The sequence below is a fragment of the Vanacampus margaritifer genome, chromosome 15, assembly GCF_051991255.1.
Source record: "Vanacampus margaritifer isolate UIUO_Vmar chromosome 15, RoL_Vmar_1.0, whole genome shotgun sequence".
In the NCBI taxonomy this organism is placed as follows: domain Eukaryota; kingdom Metazoa; phylum Chordata; class Actinopteri; order Syngnathiformes; family Syngnathidae; genus Vanacampus; species Vanacampus margaritifer.
This window is the reverse complement of record NC_135446.1, coordinates 10808483-10831179: the sequence shown is the minus strand read 5'-3', so window position 1 is coordinate 10831179 and position 22697 is coordinate 10808483. Positions and strand designations below refer to the sequence as shown.

At 40.4% G+C, this 22697-nt stretch overlaps 3 protein-coding genes across 6 annotated transcripts; all 3 read left to right on the top strand.

Annotated features, from left to right (window-relative positions):
- Nucleotides 1-181: 181 nt before the first annotated feature.
- gdi2 (GDP dissociation inhibitor 2) lies at nt 182-14880 on the top strand. Its single transcript, XM_077543737.1, has 10 exons — nt 182-349; nt 6366-6473; nt 6549-6648; nt 7079-7213; nt 7286-7484; nt 7660-7791; nt 7946-8045; nt 8373-8544; nt 13458-13657; nt 13953-14880. The coding sequence occupies exons 1-10, from the start codon at nt 305-307 to the stop codon at nt 14103-14105; spliced, it is 1344 nt and encodes a 447-aa protein (XP_077399863.1). The 5' UTR covers nt 182-304; the 3' UTR covers nt 14106-14880.
- A 159-nt stretch (nt 14881-15039) lies between these two features.
- On the top strand, nt 15040-20231 carry asb13a.1 (ankyrin repeat and SOCS box containing 13a, tandem duplicate 1). Of its 4 annotated transcripts, XR_013288279.1 has the most exons (8): nt 15040-15383; nt 15628-15815; nt 16036-16192; nt 16258-16392; nt 16725-16916; nt 17002-17199; nt 17914-18007; nt 20085-20231. XR_013288279.1 is itself a non-coding variant. In XM_077543742.1 (7 exons), exons 1-6 carry the CDS (start codon nt 15341-15343, stop codon nt 17163-17165), a joined length of 879 nt encoding a protein of 292 aa, XP_077399868.1. In that variant the 5' UTR covers nt 15040-15340; the 3' UTR covers nt 17166-17199; nt 17914-18513. The 4 variants fall into 4 exon arrangements, 2 of the variants coding, with proteins under 2 accessions (XP_077399868.1, XP_077399865.1); XR_013288278.1 differs by having other exon boundaries at nt 17002-18007; XM_077543742.1 differs by lacking the exon at nt 20085-20231 and having other exon boundaries at nt 17914-18513.
- On the top strand, nt 19467-22314 carry LOC144034740 (ankyrin repeat and SOCS box protein 13-like). Its single transcript, XM_077543743.1, has 6 exons — nt 19467-19657; nt 20085-20272; nt 20346-20502; nt 20619-20753; nt 20984-21175; nt 21350-22314. The coding sequence occupies exons 1-6, from the start codon at nt 19615-19617 to the stop codon at nt 21475-21477; spliced, it is 843 nt and encodes a 280-aa protein (XP_077399869.1). The 5' UTR covers nt 19467-19614; the 3' UTR covers nt 21478-22314.
- Nucleotides 22315-22697: the final 383 nt, after the last annotated feature.

Genomic DNA, 22697 nt, shown 5'->3' with positions numbered 1-22697 from the left:
ATTTACGTAGTCCTTGTACTGTAAATTATTTCTCAAGTCAAAATAAATGCTCAGTTTATTATTTCAACCGAAACAATGTTGAAACGATGGCCAAGATGAATAATGTTAGCCCGTGTGTTAACTTTGCGAACGTATTGTTGTCAACAAGTGATCGACAGTCACCAGGCCACGCCCCACAACGTTGTCACCTGACGCCACTGAGCTCTGCTGCGCCCTGAGCCCAGCCCCTTGCCACTTCAGCCCCGCAGGATCTCCATTTTCTTCTTTCCCTGCCAAGGAGCTCCGCCATCCAAATTTATTCGAGATGAATGACGAATACGACGTTATCGTCCTCGGCACTGGACTGACGGTGAGGAAATTATTCAACGAGTTTCGAAGCGCTTTGCAACCTGTTAACCCTTCGGTTAGCTCTTAAGGCTAACGGGGCCTAATTAGCAACGGCTAGCGCTAAGCAACTCATTTAGCATTAGAAGCTGGCTAACTAAACCGTCACCAATAGTCAATAAATACAACATAGAAACGTCCTATTAACTATTCATTTCGAGTTAAGACGTTGTTAAAAGGCTTGTAAGACTCGAAAGTGTCGCAAGAAACCGGTTAGTTGGCAGTTTAGTGCTAGCATTGGCTGATCGCGTTAGTCGGGAGAAGATTAATCGTAGATTATTGGTGTGCTAACATTAGCCCATCTAATTTAAGGTACAAACGTCTAGTTGAACTTGTGTGGTGTCAATGTAACTTGTTTTCCTAATACTATTTTATATTCATTTATCATGAATGACAGCCAATGAAATAGAATCTAACCACTAAACTCAGCGGTAAAGTTTTAAACGTGTAGCCCACATAGCCGTAATCAAGTGGAAGCAGGTCAGTGACATTTCAAGTTTGATCAACATTTCCAAATTATTGCGTAACTAACTGTTGGTAGTGTAGAGTTGTTTCTAATGTCGAATCATGTAAGTGCATGAATACCATTTGAATGGACTAGGACTACAAAATGCATTGTATCAATTGTGTGACATTTCAGATTTCAATGTCCACCATTTTCAAAGTAATACATTTGGGCTGGTTACTCGTATTTATATTGTCATTTTATTGAAGTTGATAATTGACAGCCAGAATGTAACAACAAAACTAGTCACTATACAAGTAATATACTCATAACAGAACAGATATGACATTTTTAGATTGGCTAGCAACTGTTTATTAGACCTTGAATAATTATTGATACATTCAATGGGTGCACTCATCTACTGACTCTTAATTTAAAGGGGATATATGTCATTATTTTAAGCCCTTTCACGGTTAACTATAGGCATATTAAATCTTACCTTTGACACCATGGCGAAGTAATTTCTTTTTAGGAAATATTAGGTATTTTGCTGTATATTTTTCCTAATGCCCGGTTCAGTATAACCCCGTCTCTCCCCGTGTGGTTGCTGCGCCCCTCTTGTTCTAAGCCGGATGCTGCGCGCGCCGCCCCCACAAAACTCTGGAGAACTGCGTTCAAGCACTCCCCCACCACGTAAGACCTTGTAGTACAACCACATCTTTAAAAGTGTAAATTGGATGGATGTTCAATTCTTCAATAAACATTTGAAACAAAACGGCACAAAATCGTAGTGGAGGAGGAGGGTACAGGGTGAGCGCAGGTTCAACAGTGCAGCAATTTTACTTGTGGTTTACACAAGTGTCAGCCACAACCTGTCTGGGAATTTAAGATGGACAATTGTCATTACAAATGTGAAGGATAATTGATTGCTCTGAATTTATTTGGACAGAATTTGTCCGAGCATGGAGGTCTCAGAGAAAGTGGGCGTGTGCTTAGTCCGCACTTGATGACATCATAGAATCGCCACGCTTGTTTTTTTCGGGTTGGGAGGGGCTGGTGCTTGGAGAGCAGAATGACCTAGAATTTTTCATAGGGGGGTGTGAATGGAGAAAAACACAACTTTGGTGATGTATTTGGTGAGGAATTATCATTTTAACATGGCTAAAAGTTCCAAAAAGTTTATTTTTTTACGTCACTGTCCAAGGCAGTGGTTATTTTGCCATGACAGTTAACTCTCCTGCTGGTGTTATTTTGCCGTGAGCGGTTCTGATTGGTCAATCGCTGGAGCAATATATCCTTAGCCTGGCATAAACGAGTATTTTACAGTGATTACGGTAGGTTGGCCGTGATAGGTTATTTTAGCGTGATACGGGGAACCGGTTATTTTGCGGTGGGTCGTGCACTGTGCGTGCTTACTGCCTGCTTCACTCCCCTCGGTCTCTTTTCACGAAGTTTCCATTTTGTTTTGCCACCAAACACAGGCTGCTTTTTCGGCATTACCATCCTAACCATAACCCTCACAATAATTTCAATTCCTCAATAAACATGTGAAACAAAACGTTTACGAGTCCTGACTGGCTGCAAAAAATTGTAAACAGTAATAAATAAAAAAAGAAAAAAAAAAGAAGAAATGAAAATTTATTTGAACCCGCAACCTAGCACCTTCAATGCGATCGCTCTACCCAGTACCCACTACTCCACAAGCTGGTACACATTCACTGGCACAGAATTTGTACCTGTAGTTAGGGCCGGGCTATATGACGATATTTATCATGAAGACGATTAAAAAAAAAAAAGGATTGTGTCTTTTTCTTCCAATCATGTTTATCGTCATTTGTCACTTACAGCAAAAAGCAAACAAAACAAAAAAAGTGACAGAGAACGCTTGTTTAACAGACAAAGGCATTCATTCTGCATGTTTGTTTCACACAGCTGTCACCAGGTGCCAGCCTGAGCAAGTGGACATGGCAGTGAATGATACATAGCTGTCATACATTACAAGCTTATGGTGCCAAAGTAAACCTAACATCCATCCATTATCTGAACTGCTTGTAATCAATGCAAATTATTAGAATGCGAGGCGGATAAATAGCAAACCCGTAATTATTAAATAACTTTTTTATTTTAAATTTTTTAAGCCCACTTCAAAGCATGCTGGGTACTCATTTCGGCTCATTAAAATAGTGACAGCTGTGTGAAGCAGTTTGCGGGTCTAAATGTGCAGTTTTAGCTTGATAAGCACAATAAATGTTTTCAAAGCAACATTACAGTAGATCTCATAATTTTTTATTTTTTAACAATTTCTGTCTGAAACATTTTTGTATCCCCTATTTAGATTCATAAATACATTTTTAACAAAATGTCAGTGTTTACTGTGCCTCTTTTGTGAACATTCAATAATTTTATTTAGCAGCCCTACTGGATGCATTTCTCTTTTGATACAGATCTGTTTAATGTCACTTAAAATAAAAAAAAATAAACGTTCATAGTGGGTTTTTTTAAATAAAAAAACTGAAAATATATTGTCGTATATTGTTATCGTGATATAACATAGTTTATTGACCTTTTGCACCTTTTAGCCCTCATGGGAACGCCCCCCGGATGCTAGACAGCAAAAGAGCCACTTGCCTCTATTGCAACCATTGAATCTCGTACAGCGTAGTCTTTTATCTAATAGATTATCTTATAAAATGGTCATATCTTGCTGTGCGGTCGGTTGTACAGACAGAATAACGAGTAAACCAAATGTTGCTTTTTATGGCATACCTTCTAATGAAGACGAAAGACGTTGATGGATAGCAGCAATCAACAGAAAGGACTGGCAGCCCACAAAGTATTCACGGATTTGCAGCGATCATTTTTTGCGACGTTAGTAGATAAATGTTCATACATTTTACTAATAAACCTACACTCTTAACAAAGATTGTAACAGAGGTGTCGAATTGTGTGTTTCAAATCACATTAAGATGTAAATCAGCCCCAGTCTAAGGAGGAGAGATGGCATTGACTGCATAATGAAACAGGTCGTGAGCTGTGAATTCCGGCAAAGTCAGCGATTTGATTAACTTGGTAAAAACAGCAGGCAACAGAAGGTAAAGGGCTGTTTTCAAACTAGCGATCTCCAACTTAAGTATATATCGCGCTCTATGAGTCACGACTAAATGTGCAACGTCGACTGACAGTCGACCTTCGGTTGAAGTAATAGATTCCATGGCTCTATGGGCAAAAATAACTTTTAATTTGTAAAATAAGAGTCGCTAAGTCGCTCCGGGTCACGTCCACTTCCATTCAACAATCTTTTCGTTCCGCCGTTTGCATACACGTGACTTCGGTGCAAATGGTCAATATCGTGATAGAAGTTTTTTTTCCCATTTTACCCAGCACTACCTGTAGTCTCGCCCGATTCTTGGCAAAATAACGTTGGGTAGCAAGTTGCTGGTCACAGCAGAATTACCACTGCAAAATTTAAATGCAAGTGTTCGTAAAAATTGTATTCAGTTTCTGTGCAAAGGTTGAAACATGCTTCTAAAATAGCAGAAAGGCCCAATTAGCTACTAAGAGCAGCATGTATTCGGTCTACAGTAACAGTATTCTATAACCAAATGAAATAGCTTGGTTTCTGTTAATGGGTGACACATGACAGGGCTAATCCCGTGATGACCGTGAGACTGGAGCAGTCTGAAGGGGCAGTTTTCTGTTGGAAAGGAGCAGTTGCTGGAGAATTGTGTCGGAAGAACAAAGAGCAGATTGCAACGCGGGTGTTAGCCGCTTGAAATCTGAACATGCCACAATTGTAGTCCCATTTGAAGGGTTTGCAGTGTAGGACAATCTGGAGGGTGGAGGGGGAACAACACGTCACAAGTTAGTATTTGGGGGAAGAAAAAAAAAACGCAAGCAAAATCTGCTTGTAGCCAGGATGTACCTCAGCAAGTTTGACCTTCCTAAGCATTCACTAAACCTTACTGAAAGGAAGTGAAAGCATGCCACGCTTCCTGTCTCACTGCAATGCATCGGGTGTGGCTGGTTTTAAGTGATGCCACGCAAGTGACAGTGACATAACTTAATACAAAGTGACATGGGTCATAGAGCAAAAGTTACATGGTGTCATGTGCTTTTTATTGGAGGGCAGTTGCTTTCCAGCCAGTTTGCTGCCGGTTTGTTAGTCTAATATCTGAAACTGAACATTTCCGGTGGTCTTGATGTTTCCACTGAAGCTACATTCGTGGCAGATTGTGTCACTCCTATCAGAATGGCCTAAAGGAGGGAAAGCCGATGGCCGTTTCTCAATATGCATTCTTGTTTGTACTTGCGTCCTTGTGATGTCTTGAAACATCATCAGTCGCCGCCCAAGTACTGTTCCAAATTGCAAGTACGCAAAAAGCCAAAGGGGTCAGGCAAAGAACAAACAGAATACCCGGATGTTATTCTCATTGCAAGCTTCCTGGTTCTGACGCATTGACGTAACTGTGTACCACGTGACGATGTTATATCATTATGTGTAATATATTAAACAAGTATCATTTGAAATTTTACATTATATTATATTATATTGGAACAAAAAGTTCTGGAAAGACACCAATGTGAGTTGCAGGTTTTGAACTGATTCTCCTGAAATTGTGGTATGCCTATAAAAATTATCTTATTATATAGTAAATCATATTTGATATATATTTATATATGATATTGTTAATTAATTAATAAAGTTATACTTTTACATGTTAAATATTTCTTATTATTTACGCTCATAAAAGGGGAGGAATACTTCCAAACGTGACGCTGGTGAGGGGCAGCAATGCACATGCCGTGCCGATTCTGATGGAAATTAAAGTAGAAGATAAAACGTGATGCTCCTCTGTTGCCATTCCTTCCTTGAATTGCGAAATGCATCTTGGGATATTTTCCCAGCCAAGCCTTCACCAAGCAACAACCGATGAATCCTTGGTTTAAGCTAGCAAAAAATAATGACATTCGGGGAATCTGTGTGGTCTTGGCTTTCATGCATACTTCCAATTGGAACAGTACTTGGTACACTGATGACGTCTCACAAAATCACAAGGACGTAAGTAAGGTTTTTAACCAATGCATGTTGTACAAACACATTTTGAAACATCAACATAGTTGTACAAATTGATTGAAAGCTTGTCACATTTTTTTGCATTCAATTAATGAAGTAATTCTTGTTTTATGTGTGTGTTTGTGTTACCAGTAGGGATGGGAGAAGACACAAATCCCACGAGATGAGATGTCACATGAGATTGAGTCCATGTGGCGAGACGAAATTTGTAATATAAAATGTCTAATATAAATTTACCAATTTTCAAAATGTTTTATTTTTATTGAGCAAACTGCAAGAACATGAATGATATAGCTCTAAAGTGCAAATGTAAACATGTATGAACAGGTATAGCGTTGCGTGCCGCAATATATTTTGGTATTCGGTAGGGCTGGGTATCGATTCTGCCTGAACGGCAGGACCCACTGTTCTTTAATTGAAAGTTCACATTATTTACATCATGTCTTTTTGTGCTTCCAACAGGAATGCATCTTGTCTGGAATCATGTCGGTGAAGGGGAAGAAGGTGCTGCACATGGACCGCAACTCTTACTATGGAGCTGAGAGCGCCTCCATCACGCCTTTGGACGATGTATGTTTATTTTTAATTTTTTGGAGTCATCAGTAATCAATGAATTGAATGGTTTTGGGCTATGTGTCCTTCCAGCTCTACGCACACTTCAGCCTTCCTGGCAAACCTCCCGAGTCCATGGGAAAAGGTCGGGATTGGAACGTGGACCTGGTCCCTAAATTCCTAATGGCTAATGGTATGCCTCCCTCCACTGCGCATTTGTTAAGATAATGGCTTGTCCGATACAATGGTGGTTAAAATGTTTACAATTGTTTGTATATGCCACAAAATAGTGGCAAAAAAACTAAAACGATACTTATTATACCGGGCTTGAGTAGCGATGTAACATTGCATTTAGCCACAAATTGCTTTCAAAAGTAAGGTTCCACACAAACCATCAAGATCCCAACCAAGCCAATCCTTACTTCTTACTAGAGCTCATTTGACTTTGTACTTTGAAAGCCTGTATTTAAATACACGTTGTGGACTTGGAAGTATACATATACACACACACACACCAAAGACTGCTTTTCATTATAAACCCCCAGAATGCTGTACTTATGATTGACAGTGTACAGTATCTGACACCTTGTGAAAATAGCCTGACTAATGCATACTTTTCTCAGGTCAACTGGTCCGCATGCTGCTGATCACCCAGGTCACCCGCTACCTTGATTTCAAAGTGATCGAGGGCAGCTTTGTGTACAAGGGCGGCAAAATCCACAAAGTCCCTTCCACGGAGACTGAGGCTCTGAAGTCAAGTATGTCGCGGTGGAATGACATGCATCATTACCGGTTTTAGCTGCTAACCCTAACCTTGTAAATCTTTCAAGGTCTTATGGGGCTATTTGAGAAACGACGCTTCAAGAAATTCCTGGTCTTCATCGCCAACTTTGACGAAAATGACCCCAAAACTATGGAAGGCGTCGACCCCCACAAGACAACCATGAATGCTATTTTCGAGAAGTTTAGCTTGGGCAAGGACGTCATCGACTTCACTGGCCACTCCCTCGCTCTCTACCGCACAGATGAGTCAGTAGTCTTTGCAACTGAGCACTCAGGCTTCATACATGTCAAATTATTAAAATCATAGCTAGCTCCTTAACTTCTTATAAAGTGCTGGAAACTAACTTGTAATGTCTACTTGCATTTAAGAAGTTGTGACTGTATACTTGTATTTGTCCTAATAACCATTCTCCATGTTTAGTTACCTGAATGAGCCCTGCCTTGAAACAATAAATAGGATAAAGCTTTACAGCGAGTCCCTCGCCAGATATGGCAAGAGCCCATACCTCTACCCCCTGTACGGCTTGGGAGAACTGCCACAAGGCTTTGCCAGGTATGAGAGCCACCAATAGTAATAATAATTTAAAAAAAAAAAGCTTGAGCTTTGCACTTGAATGCGTTTTTATGGAAGTTGCATACAGGAGATGCCAAGTGTGGTTTGGTTATATTAGATGTGCATTACATGTCATGGGCTCTGACATTTCCAGGCTGAGTGCGATCTATGGTGGGACGTATATGTTAAACAAGCCCATTGAGGACATAGTGGTGGAGAACGGAAAGGTGGTTGGAGTCAAGTCGGAGGGGGAGGTAAGCGTGCTTCAGTTTTTGTTTTGTTTTTCTCCTCCATAAAGTGTATTTGAAGGTCAATCACACAGCAGTGCAGTGGTGTATTTGTGTGTTGACATTTTCCTTTAAGGGGGCTGTGGCATAGTGAGTGACGGATGCTAACTATGGTTGACTTCAGTTGTTAAGACAAGTGTTTTCATTTTGCATTTGTGTGTTTAACTGCTTGTCCCTTTTTAATAAACACCTGAAAGTGCATTGTTAGAATGTAATTTGATTGGCATCTGTTTAAATAAATAAGTAAAATACTGTGCTGAACTCTCATCTCCATGCTTGTGTTTGTTCCCACAGATCGCCAGATGCAAGCAGCTGATTTGTGACCCCAGCTACTTTATGAGTCGTACCAAGAAGGTGGGCCAGGTGATCAGGGCCATCTGCATCTTGAACCACCCCATCAGCAACACGTGCGACATCAACTCTTGCCAGATCATCATCCCCCAGAACCAGGTCAACAGGAAGCACGGTGTGTACTTAAGTAGTTGAACACACGATGGATAGCAATATGGAGGGCAAGCGGCTGCCGTGAACCCTTTTGTGTGTTTCAGGGTTCGCACGGGTGATTGAAAACCTTGAGAATGCTTGAATTTTAATGTTGTGTTTTTAAGGTTTGAAAAGTGCTTGTAAATGCTTGAGTGTGTTTAATGTATATTCTCAATATTTGCTAATTATAAAATGGAAAAAAAAATCTGCGTTTCCTTAAAAAAAAGGAAAGCTACATGCTAGTGTTGTCTCAATACCAAAATTTTGACTTTGATACTAAACCTGCATAAAATACGTCAATACTACGACAAAAAAGCAGCAAAATTAAACCTGACAAAAGAACTTCAAATTATTTTTAGTTATTATTAATTCAAAATATTGGGATGTATTAATGTTAATTTATGTACATACTGTATATATTTGTTTAAACTGTAAGTGCTTTCTCATTGCATGCCATATTTTTGAAGTACTGTATTTGACTGCATGTGATGTCATCCGTTTTTAAATATTGGCAATACTTTGGCACTTCAAGGACTCAATGTAAAGTTGCTTGAGTGTGCGTGCATGTCTCTGCTCGTCTCCATCCCCGCCAACATGCGTAGACAATGCCAACGCTGTCGCGTGGCTTCCACTCTGCTCGCGCGCCCTTAATTAGCACGTCATACTTGCCAACGAGGAGTGGACGGCCAGCGAGCGCCTCAGTGCGTGAAGCCATCTTCCTGCGCCGTCTCGCACTCACGCTGAAAGAGGCGTTTCGCTTACTTAAGGCGTTTTCCACATATCGGTAGACGGGCGGCCATGCGTGTATGTGTACCTGCCTTTAGAACAGAGTTGGCGGGCTGTCTTGTATTTATTTTTCTAAGTAGAAGAAATGATACCGAGCCGTTTTTGACAGCAAAACATCAAGGTACGGACCGGTATCCCGTGCAACACTCTTGATCTGGTGGCTTTGCAAGCGCTTTTAGGTTGTTGTCATGACAGAGCCACAGCTCTGTGTCACATCGTCGCCCACTAGAGGACAGCGGTCCATCATGCCTGGAGGCTGTCAATTTTAATGAACGTTGGCTCAATAACGAAAAATATAGACTTTGGATAATACGTGGACCAAATCCACGTATAGCCTTTTGTAAAGTATGCAGAAAGGACATCCAGCTTTTCACAAATGGGAGTGTCTGCTCTCTCGAGCCATATGATAGAAGACACAGCAATTATTTGCCCTACAGCTACACGCTAACTAACAATGATTTGTTTGCTAACATTTTGGTACATACTAGACCTAAAATGTCTATCAGCGCTAGATTACCTGTTAATTACGGACAGTTATCATGTGCTATGAAAGGAAAATGATGATAAAATTGCCATAATTGTGCGCCAACATGGACACAGCGAGATCGGCAATGTATTAGCAACACTTTTTTTTTTTTTTTATGTATTAACACATCACTCACTATAACGCACTGAAACAACATCATCGCACTGTGAATGTCACATTGACCAGGAATAAAAGCAGCTTGTTACAAGCACTGATAGCAACAGCATTTAAATAGCCTTTAGTAAATAATTCAATGAACGGGTTTTTTGTTAAATGAGATCTGTGCTTTCTGCAGAAAATGTGGATAAGTTCATCTTTCTAGCAAAAAACAAACTTGAATAGGGAAATTCATCATAAGTTAAATTAAAACATTTAACAATTAATTTGTCATATATATAAAAAAATTATATAATTTCATAGACATTTTAAAGGTACTGTATTTTTTTCCATTATAAAAAGTGTAATATGTTCAAGGATTTTGGTGCCAAATTTAAGATTTTTTTTGTTTGTAAGTGTATTTATTTATTATAGTGTAATTTATTAGAATATTACCAAAATGGGTCGTGTTTATTTATTTTCTAGAAATATACTGTTTACTTGTCATCTTTTCAAAAATACACATAAAAAAAATATTTTTTTGTCCTGAAAATATACCGAACTGAACAAAATGTGACTTGAGCATGCCGTTACATCCCTAGTAAACAGAGTGCCATGGCTAGCCCACAGTTGCAAGGTTGTGAATGACTAGAAAAGAAGTTGGCACTTATTATATCACATTACAAGCGGAAATATGTTGTGAATCAATCCGTGCTCTTCAATGTCATTTAGTGTTGTAAGGACAAGAAATGTGATAAAACACCACAAATGAAGACGCTTTGCGAACACCAATGACATTGAGTAGTATACAAAAACACTGCTTCATTTTCTATGCCCCATTCATGTAATTATGGGACTGCTGAGCGTAGCAAGCAGCACATATTACTATCCTACAAAAATGGGTTTATTGCGGTTATTATATCATCTTCCACGGATTTTTCCGCAAAAATGCAGCCTGTACCGTAGATCGCACCGGGACAAATGAGGTATCAAACGATGCGGCTCGATCTGACTCGATGCAGCATTATTTTTCTAGGAATTCGCACTTACCACGGTGACGCAATACCCCAAAAACTACCCCAAAAAGTGCCATAGGAATGAATGGGAAATGGAAAGACAAAATCACAGCACCTTTTTCCAAGACACGCTGTGCACGCATACGTTATCCGACCGATACGAATTTGAGCTCATTTTGTAGGAATTTTTCCGATCTTTAGCTCAGTGTCGAAATTTTTTTTAAGGAATGAAAGCTCTCCCATCTGTGCGGGTTCAAAGACAGTGAGTCATATAGCATTTTAACACACTCTGTTTTAGCAATTAGCCAGAGTGCCGGGAAGCAACAAATCTCTTGCCAAAAGTCAAAAGTTTCACTTCAAGTTGTCACCATGGCCACAATCTTTTCTCACTAGACGTCAAATTCTCACATTTTGTAGTCACGAGTGTCTTCTTTCAGACAAACTAACTTTTATTTGGCTAAGGTGTCATTTAGTACCTTTATTTTCCCTTTAAGCTCGGACAAGTCGGACCAACTCGCCTATCTCTGCCATGTTAAATTCAGGCGCCTTTCGCTCTTCATTTCTGATAAATCATAAGTTTTCAACCTGCTCTCATTTGGTCATTTTTCATCCGATTAAAAAAATGAGAACATGCTCGTGTTCCCCAAACCCTTGCCGTTCTAACGAGCCATTTCTTGAATCTGTATCTTGAACCGTTAAGTTGTGAGAGGCTTTTGTTCAAGGGGTGCGTCTCTCATAGAATCTCAATGGAATGTGGGGAGCGTGACGGCTCCAAGTCAAAAATGGGTGTGCGTTGTTAACTCTTTCACTGCCACTGACGTTTAAAGACGTCAAGTAAAAACCTACGGTTCACTGCCAATGACGTCAAAAGACGTCATCCAATGATTTTTTATTTTTTTTTGGAACGGGTAGAGGAAACCCTTCTGTCTGTTGTGCCTAATGACTATTTTTGGCCCCTAGAGGGCAGCGATGACTCTCTTTTGACAAGATCGGGTGGGCGTCAGTAGAGGCGGAGCTAGAGCGTCGAGCAGGAGATGAGAATGGAAGACAAAGGAAAAATGGCGGCCGGTCGCGAGGAGCTCACGCCCGAGACGTTTTTTTCAAAGACCAAAAGCATCGCTGAAAAAGCACATTGTCGACGACGATGATCATCATCGATGATGAAGATGAGCGGTGGTTGAGAAGCATTGACGCGGCAGTAGAAGACGTTAGATGGAGCTAGATGGAGGAGGGAACGCGCAATGGCGAGCGTTTGCAAGCAGCTCTACACTTACAAGACGAAAGGCATCGACCAACGCTAAAATAGTACATTGATGACGACGATGATCATCCTCGATGATGATGAAGGTGGATCCGAGCTTGACGGCGAAATTGGAACCGCTGACGCGGCGGCTATGACGGTGTCGTAACGCGGAGCGCAACCGAGCACGCACAGGCGGACGTTCGATCGGACGACGGAGAGTGCCCCGAGTCCAATGCATATTCATCGGAGGAAGTGTGTACAGTCTGCTACTTGCTTTTTATTCCCCGGAAAAAAAGGCCGTCAAGAAAGTGTAACGTTTGCACGCAAAACGGACCAATGTGAAAGTGAAAGTAAACTGTTGTGCGAGTCCTGGCGTCTCCTTGCACGCAGGAGAGCGTTACAAAAGGAAAAACTGTATTTGAAACATCCACATAATTGTAAGTAGTACCACAGTTGCACACATTTGTAAATAGTTTGCGAAATTGTTTTGTCAAATTGTTACACTGTTGAATGGAAATAAACGTATTTTGCAATCAAAAAACACTTTTTCATTGTTGGTGAAAGCGTTTTATAGAAGTAAAGCACTATTTAGGTGTTTGTGGCATCATTCATGGACAAAAAGAAGTGTACAATTCACTAGAGTGCATGAAATAACATCGTTTCACAAAAAGCTCTTTTTCTCCGTTTTTTGTTTCAAAAGAGAATTTCGGTGAAAGTAACCATTTTCTATTGTTGATTACTGAAGAACGGAATAAGGTAGAAACAAACTTTTTTTTTCCTGATGAAAGCTGAGAGTCCAATCTTTCATTTGGTAGTATGTGTGTTTCCATAGTCCAAACACAACATTTTCTGTGGACCTTGAAAGATCACTCAAAATGCTTAAATCGGCTGGCAGTGGGGACAACCCGTTTCTGAAAACGTCTGGCAGTGAAAGAGTTAAAGTGACAGTGACATATTTTTAGATTATGGTTAACTTCCACATTTCTTGACCGATTCCAGTCGTTTGAATTTTAAACTGTTCAGCTCATTACCAAAGAGTCAGCAGTCCCATTCAAAATTTCCGCGGGAATTTTTCTAGTGATAGCATGCTGTTCAATGTAAGGCTTAGGTTTGAGTAGATTTTCTGTATTTTTTCTATAGACAGTATTTGGTGACCTCAAACATGGATGGATTCACACTGGTTTTCTTTATGGAAAAGCTGTTACAAACCCTGGTGTTTCTGCTTCCAGACATCTACGTTTGTATGATCTCCTTTGCTCACAATGTGGCGGCGCAGGGCAAGTACATTGCCATCGCCAGCACTACAGTGGAAACGAACGACCCCGAGAAAGAGATCAGGCCCGCCCTGGACCTAATGGAGCCCATCGAGCAGAAGTTTGTCAGCATCAGCGACCAGTATGCTCCTACTGACATGGGCGAGGAAAGCCAGGTGACTATTTTGGATACATTTTTGTGATGTTCCTAAATGATGGCATTCATTATTCATACAAAACACACATCTGTTGTTCAAACGTAATAAAAATACTTTAGATGCTATCAATGTACGTTATCTGTGCTTTAATGGATAATTTCAACATAGATGGCAAAGGAATCTTCTACGACACACACAGTGTAAAATGTGAAAATTCCCCCATTTCACTTAGCAAGTGAGAAAGGTCATCTTTTGGCCTGAAGAAAAAAAGGTTCCCAATTAAAATGCTACTTCCTCTGCTCTCCTCACATAGATCTTCATCTCCCGTTCGTACGACGCCACCACCCACTTTGAGACCACCTGCGACGACATCAAGGACATCTACCGGAGGATGATGGGCTCGGACTTTGACTTTGCCGAGATGGAGCGCGGGAAGAAGGACATCTATGGCGACGCCGCCGAGTAGAAACCGTCGCTGTCGCAACACACTCCTCATTATCAAAGATGAACGCTGCCCATAACTGAAATCTTATATTCTATAGAAAGAATGCCTACTCAAAAAAAATATGCATTGTAATATGTGGTGGCCCTTGATCATCTAGAATTATCAAAAAGTATTGCTGGATTAAGTTCAGAGAACAGAAACAGAAAAAAAAAAAAAAAAAAGTTCAGAGAAGAAGCAACCCCCCCCCGGCCCCCCTCTTTTATTTTAAATCACTCTTAGATGGCTGAGGCACTGCACATTGGTTGCTAGTATTTAATGATATCTTATCGTTTGATGTCAAAAACGATGCAGAATCCAAAGATGCCAAATTAAGATCCAGTACATCATATTGTGTTTGTGTTTGTGTTTGTAGGCAGGGGGATTGTGCAGTCTTAAACTGTATTTGAAAGTGTTTCAGGTATTAGTCATATCAGGTTGGTTTGTTTGTTAAAAAAATAGATGTTGACAACATTGGCTTTAAGGTTTGTTTTTGTATATTCCCCACTGCAGCCACACACTACCATTAACCATAAAAACGACCTGGACCTCTTTTCAACACCTTGTAAAATGATGTAATCGTGTTCCCGTTATGTATAAAATGAGGCAAGGACCAAATGTGAACTGCGGCAGTATTTGAATCGAAAGCTCAGTAATGTGTCATCTGTTTGAAACGACAAAAAAAAAAGGAGCAACTTGGGCTCCACTGATTTCTGTACTGCAAAGTAAAAAAAACAACAAAAAAACAAGTTTGTCAACACGTCTTGGTTTCATTTTTAACAACTGGTGTTGGTAAGCATGTTAACAGAGCAGCTAATGCTTTAATGGCTCATAATTTCATCTAAAATTAAAGTTTGACTGATACACCAACCGCATCATTAGGACAAATGTTGGATTTTGTTATCAATTCAGAGACTTAAATTGATCCTCAAATATTATACAGTACTGTACTTAGTTTTTATGACTCACACTTGTAGGACTACACCTCCCATAATTCATCACGCTGCTCGGTTCAGTAACGCATAAATTACTTTTTCCATCAAATTAGCAAAATTGTCGCAAATACATGTAATGTCTATTTTAATCCTCGGAAACTTAAACTTGATACATATTTTAGAGTAAAGGTTAGCACATCTCCCATGTAAGACTACAATTCCCATGATTCTACGCGCCGCTCGCCTCGACTGATGGGCTGCCTGACAGATCGGTAAACAAGCAACATGGCGGTGACACCAGCGCGAAGTTCATCTTTGCACGATTTAGGTTAATAAGTTTCACTTAAAATTAACTTAATTACATCTGCAGTTGTTTATAAGCAGGTGTAATCCTCTGACAATGTGTACCCTCGCCTTAATTTGTCCGAAAATGCCATGTAATGTGTAGTAAACTAAAGAGGTTGACTAGCATGTTAAGCTAGTTTTCTGTACAAACACAGATTTTTCAAATATTGAATGACGTGCCACCTTGCCACTTATCTCTATTTTGTGACATTTTTCTTTGGAACAAGGTTTGTGGGCGGACCGGACTGCCCTACACGAAGCCGCATCTCAAGGCAGGGCTTTACAGCTGATACGGTTGATAGAGAGTGAAGCGTCGGTAAACATAGTGACCGTGGACAACATCACGCCGCTGCACGATGCCTGCCTTCAAGCTCACCCGCACTGCGCCCGGCTGCTGTTGGAAGCTGGCGCCCAGGTTGTGCTCATGCATTAGATGTTATTGTCTGGCCCAGTTTGACAGTTATTTAGGTTATTATGGCAGTGAGTTACTTGTTTGAAAAAAAATGTAATTAGATTTATTAATTAAGTCATATTGTTTATAGTTGTAGTTTTTAAGGAGACTAAATTGCTTATGCGTGTAAACCCTGTTAAGGACAAGCAGTATAGAAAATGGGTGGCTATTGTTTTTCTTTCAGGTAGATGTGCGGACTATCCATGGCAGCACTGCCCTCTGCAATGCCTGTGCTTCCGGTAGCTTGGAGTGCGTCAAGCTCCTCTTGCAGTACGGCGCTCAAATCAACCCGTCACTCACCGCTTTGACGGCATCCCCCCTCCATGAGGCCTGCATCCAAGGCAATATGCAGCACGCCGGCTACCCAGTGATGTACATTTAGTATAACGCTACCTTCTCTCCTCAGGAAATCCTGAGATAGTAAGGCTGCTGATAGCGAATGGTGCCCAGCTGGAGGCGTATGACGTCCACTTTGGCCCGCCGCTGCACATTGCGTGTGCAAAAGCGCGAGTGGAATGCGTCAGGGAGCTTCTGCTTGCAGGTCAGACAGTATATGTACAGGGGATATAAAAAGTCTACACACCCCTTCCAAATGCCAGGTCTTTTGTGAACAAGGTAATGACTTTAGAATCAAACAATCAAATGAAGATATTCTTCTTGGCGTTTGAATGAGGGTGTGAAAACTATTTGTATCCACTGTATAGCTTGTCGTTGGTGAATTAATTTAAATGTTATAAGATTTAAAAATCTGCATCATTTGAATTAAATTATGTGCAAACTGTCATTCTAATTAATTTGGTTGTATCTTTTCATAATGTACAATTCTGTGAACCGTATATCCCTTGCAAATGTTCTCACACGGACTTCCTGCAGGCGCCGACGTGAATTCGTGCAAGTTTCACGAGACAGCCTTGCACCATGCGGCTCGACTGGACACGCCGGACGTGATGGAACTGCTGGTGGAGTTCGGAGCCAACACGCACTCTGTCGACAACTTGGGACGAAAGCCCGGCGACTACTCACCACCCGCCTCGCTGTCCTATGCCCGTATCAGGTTTTACGAAAGTGTGTCGGCACTGTAGCAGTCTGCTTGTTTGTGAAAGTGATAATTCATCAATATAGTACACTACATCTGTTTGTTTCGCTACAGGAAACCCTCTGAGCCTTCAGCAGCTTTGTAGAATCACTGTGAGGAGGGCTCTTGGTACCTCGGCCTCGGCGGTCATCGGTTTGCTGGACACAGCCCGTCCCATTCGAAGCTATCTCCAGTTTTGTGATCACCCCATATCACTAGAACTCCATATGGATGTTTGATTTAATGCACAGTGAACCCCCGCTATTTGTGAAGGTTAGGGATCGAGTCCAGCAGAAATAGTGAACAATTACAAAGGTTTATACTGTACTGTGATTGCCTATACATGTTACAAGATGGCGGAAAATGACTACTTTTGTGTAAGTGAAGCTCCTCAACTCACTTTAACCCTGGAGAACCCAAGAACCCTTTTCTTCTTTGGAAAATTATGAATTATACATTAAATGACTGCTGTAAGTTCACTGAACACCAAAATATATGTTTTTTTCGATTTTAACCCTTTTTTTTTTAACTAGCTCAGAGTTGCTAATTTATCAAAATATATATATAAAACATACTCCTAGGAATTCTGCAACATGATATGAAATAGATTAACAAAATAATAATAATAATTTTACCATCTGATGGTTTGCTGAGAAGATGGTTTTGTTTGGATTGATTTCCAGCTCAACAAAACAGCATGTTGACAGCCATCTTGTCACCACCACTCTGGCTCATGTAAGTGCAATATTCATCCACTAGATGGCCCCATGCAGGGGTCAGAAGTGACACTCTAGACTTTTGAAGTTAAATTTGTAAAAGGAAAAAAAAAGGTCTTTGTTATTTGAGTAGCAGAATTTATAGGGGCCAAATTTGACCCCGTGGGTTCTCCAGGGTTAAATCGGAATGCCAAACTGTGAATGTGCAGCCGTTCACCGTTTTAAGATATGCAGGAAAAAAGGATGACTAACTCTTGTGTTTGTCCACTAGCAACAAGATGGTGGTGGCCATGTTTGGATGGGACTACTAACATGTCATGCATGGTGGCTACATCAAAGGGCTAATAGCAACTACAGTTAAAATGGCAGGTATTTTTTTTTTTTTACGTTAAAGATTTTGGAAGGTGAGTGGACGAACATCCTCATGACATACTACTACAACTACAGTGCAGTCTACATTGCTGTTACAATTTGCATGTATTCAATAACATTTATTTTGGTGTCAATGCCAAAAGGTGAGGTGAATGACTTAATCCAGTTTGTGTAAACTGCTAATATTGCATATTTGTGTGCCTACCTACCATGCGTGATGTTACATCAGTTGTGCTAGTGTATTCATTACGCTAGTAGCTAACACTACTGACGAGCCTCATGCGGAGGCAGTTTGTGTCACTTAACTGAATACAGCTGTTTATGTAACATGTGTTGGTACATAATATGCTGATTTTTTTTGCTATTTGTAGCTGAGGTCGGTCCCTATTCCCTGCAAATAGTTTGGGTTCACTCTAAGGATGATCTGGTTTGTACATTTTTGTCAATATTATTACAATCCACTAAATTATCATTAAAAGCCTATGCTATATGAGCCACATCTGTTTCCCAGCTTTATTTAGGTAATCAAAATGTTGCTGTACAAACATTTTTAATGTCATTTCTCCAACAACGTGACTTCTTCACCGTCACACGTGACCATCATGTCCACGGGCACAGCTGCTTTCAAGATTTTATACTTGCGGTGCGTATTTTCCAGGACCGGTTTCAACGTGTGCTCTCAGGTGTGTTTCCTCACCCACGTTCTTTTTCTCAGCGAGATGATGGTCGGCTCGGACCAAGGTCGACCTCAGCGCAAAACAAGACGCCGTTTTTGTCTGCGTTGAAACAGTTTGCCAAAATAATGTCGCTTGGCAAAAAGTTATTTAGGAAGCCGCTTTCCTCCAACATGTTCTCAGCAGCCATAAATCCATCATATCCTTTTGATATGAAACCAACAAATGTAACAGCATAATCGCTGCAGACCCTTTGGTGGTGTTTGTGATGTGGCGGTCTTTGAGAAAACACTTTTAAACAGTCAATGATGGCAACGGCTTTGCGACCCAAGGCCTCAACAAACTGCCGAGGCGTCGTCCTTTGCAAAGTAATTCTGTCGGGCCACGTAATTGAAAGCCTCATGTTTGAGTACCGAAATGAAACGGTGCTCTGAAACGTGGTGGAAAACACTAAAGTGGCTTCAACTTACTTTTTTTTTTTAATGGAATACAATTTGTTAGTTTCAGGTTAGCTGCACTTAACTTTTACATACAGTGTATTTGCATTTAATATATATATCTAAATATATATATATATAGAAATAGAAATATCTAAATATATATATATATATAAATAAATATATCTAAATATATATATATATATATATATATATATATAAATCAATATATATAATATATATAAAAAAAAAAATATATATATATATAAATATATATATATATATATATATATATATATATTAATTACTATTTATGAAAGTGAATTGTTTACTCCAACCGCCAGGTCGCGGTAAAACGCTCGAACTGACAGTTGCAATAAAGCCACAGAAGAAGAAAAACCCCAGACAGAAACGTAGCAACAGAGCGTGTTGTTTTGTTTACAAACATCGTACGCCTCTTTACGGCGTGTTTCGCCACTGCCCTTGGCAATGGACTTTGAAAACATGCAACCATATTACTTCGGAGATATCAGTGGGTATAAAAGAGAACACCACAGATTTGTGCTTGGTTGTGGAATAGCGGTAAACACGGTAAAGCTATTGTGCTAAGATTGGATGTTGTTGCATAGGGCCGTGTAGATTACGTTACAGGAATTTTTCAATTTTCATTTGTTTTGATGTAACAGTACTGTCAACATACGGCGTATAATAGCAACACTAAAAAAACATTTTAAAGCTATTTCAGATGCAGCTGAAGTCCCCAAAAAGTTTACGTTTCAAGAGCAAAATTGTAAAAAAAATTATCTAAAAAGGTGTATATTTTTAAGAATACAAATTACAATATTGGAGATAAAGAAATCATGTTTTTAAGAAAAAGGATATGCTTATGTACATTTTCATCAACCTTTCAAGTTACAACCACCCTATTTCATTCATTTTTTTTGACCTGTTTACTACAGGCTGCTGGTCTGAGAGAACTGAGGTCCACAAGGCGGCGGCGCTGGGTCAGGCTTCCATTCTGCAGCACCTCATCGAGTGTGGCGCCTCTGTCAACATTGTGGCGGTGGACTCCATCACACCCCTGCATGAGGCCTGCGTCCGCGGACAGACCCAGTGTGCCCGGCTGCTTCTGGACGCCGGAGCGCAGGTGACTACAGATCTCAGTGGCGAAGGTAAAAGGGCAAGGTGGGCCCATTCTTACGTCGCCTGATGGATATTAGGTGGATGCGAGGAACGTGGATGGCAGCACCCCACTGTGTGAAGCCTGCTCCGTGGGCAGTTTGGAGTGCGTGAGGCTCTTGTTGGAACGAGGTGCCAAAGCCAACCCTGCCCTCACTTCTCGCACTGCCTCACCCCTCCATGAGGCATGCATGGGAGGCGAGTGATTTCATTGTACTGTAGTCCTACGTACCCAAATTAAACACATGGTGAAATATCTGCTTCTGTAGAAATCAGATAGACGCTTCCAAATTTTAATAACGTTCTCTCTGCAGGAAACTCAGATTGTGTGAAGTTGCTGATTGCTGAGGGTGCTTGTCTGGAGGCATACGACCTTTACTATGGGACCCCACTGCATGTAGCCTGCGCTAACCAACACGCAGGCTGTGTGAAAGAGCTCCTCAATGCTGGTTAGCGTCACACAATACACGTTTTAGACCCCATCATGAAGGAAATGTTAAAATGGTCATAAAGTACATGCAGACCTTTTATACTTGTCACCATATAACCCACCTGATAAATTATCCTATTATTGTTATTAATATTTTAGTATACAGCAGAGTTTTGAGGGATTATAATTAGAATAATACATTCTAGATTCCTTCTATCGACTGTTCTAATAATCCCACTTTCCGTGTAGGTGCCAAAGTGAACGCTGCCCGGCTGCACCAGACGGCGCTGCACCACGCCGCAAAGAGCGCGCAAGTTGAAATGACCGAGACCCTCGTGGAGTTCGGTGCCAACATTTACGCCCGGGATAAACACAACAAGAAACCCATCGACTGCGCCTCGCCGGGCTCTCCCACCGCAGCCTGTCTGAGGTTTTACGAAGGTATGACTCAAATGCATCAGAAGCCTTGTAATGGCACAATGTTGCCAGGTGATGGTGCACAAGGATCATTTTTGATACAATATCTAACATTAAATAGATTTAAAATGAAAAAAAGAAGGTCATTGCAAACAGATTATTTTTGGTGGGCTAACATGTTACTGTTCTTTCCTGAAGCTATTCCCATGAGTCTGCAGCAGCTTAGCAGGTTGGCAGTGCGACGGAAGCTGGGTACGAGGGCTCTGAAGGTTGTAGCTCAACTCCAGATACCAAAGCTCATTATCAGCTACCTTTGCTATCAGTGATTTGAAGCCTGAAGAGGATTCAGACGATCGTTGTAACAAAGAAAAAAAAAAGACTGGAAACTCAAGAAAAACTAAAGACACTGCATGAATTCACTAGACACACATTCTAGTGAAACAATGTCTTAATATAATTTTGTTAAATTCACATTAATTTTGGACTGTGTTTTATAGAGGTATGTTTTTTTTTTAAATATATTTCTGTTTACTTGATTAATTTATCAGAAATGCACTTGTGTCTTATAGAGGTATGTGTTTTTTTTAAAATTTCTGTTTACTTGATTAATTTTTCAGAAATGCACTTTTAAAAAACAGATTTAGCTACATGCTCGTGCACATGAAAATACACAATAAAACATCGAACCAAAATCGAGAGGTATATGAGATGCGGGTGGTTAATTGGGGTGTGGTGTCTAGTAAAGGGGAGGCCTTAATTTCAGGAAGTAATCTTATACACATACTGTACTTGTCACACATGAAAACACATTTACTTTACTTCAGGCATTGCCAGCTGTCTGTTGGGGGTTTATAAATTGGTTTAAATGTGACATAATGAGTTTGGCCAGAAATTGATAATGACGCTTTATTGAATTATGTGAAGGTTACGTACGCATGTTTAATTGGGGCATGGTCGATTTATAAAAGTAAAACATGAAAGCACAAGGTATCGCATATAATGTTTATTTACGAGGCCTTTATAATTTCAATTGTATTTCTAAAGTTTTTTGTGTGTGTAAATGATATGATATTTTAAAATGCCATTTAGGAAAACAGGTGTATTTGTATACATCCAAAATAAATGTGCCATCTTTCATCTACAGTATAGGATGGCAAAAGTTATGTATGCCAGTGTTGGACACGTAAATTATGAGCGCCTTGTCAAATAAGAGACAGCTGCTAGCCAGATACTTACCTTTGTTTAGTACAGTATATTTGAACATATGCAGTAAGCAGCCATGGGTCTATTTATGCTCGAAAAGACAACGACGTGAACTAATTTTAGCAAGGCACGAAGGAAGATGTTTACAAATTCTCCAAAGCGCCGGCGGACACATCTTTATCATGGTCCTTGTTGACGTGACCTCCTTCAGGGTGTTTCATAACCGGCCCATCTAGGCCACCATTTATCATCGTGTTGAACTGGAAGACAAATTCAGGGCACAAGATATTTGCTGGTATTTAGGTAATGGCGCTATGTTTAGCTACTCCTGTTTCTCCTCAGT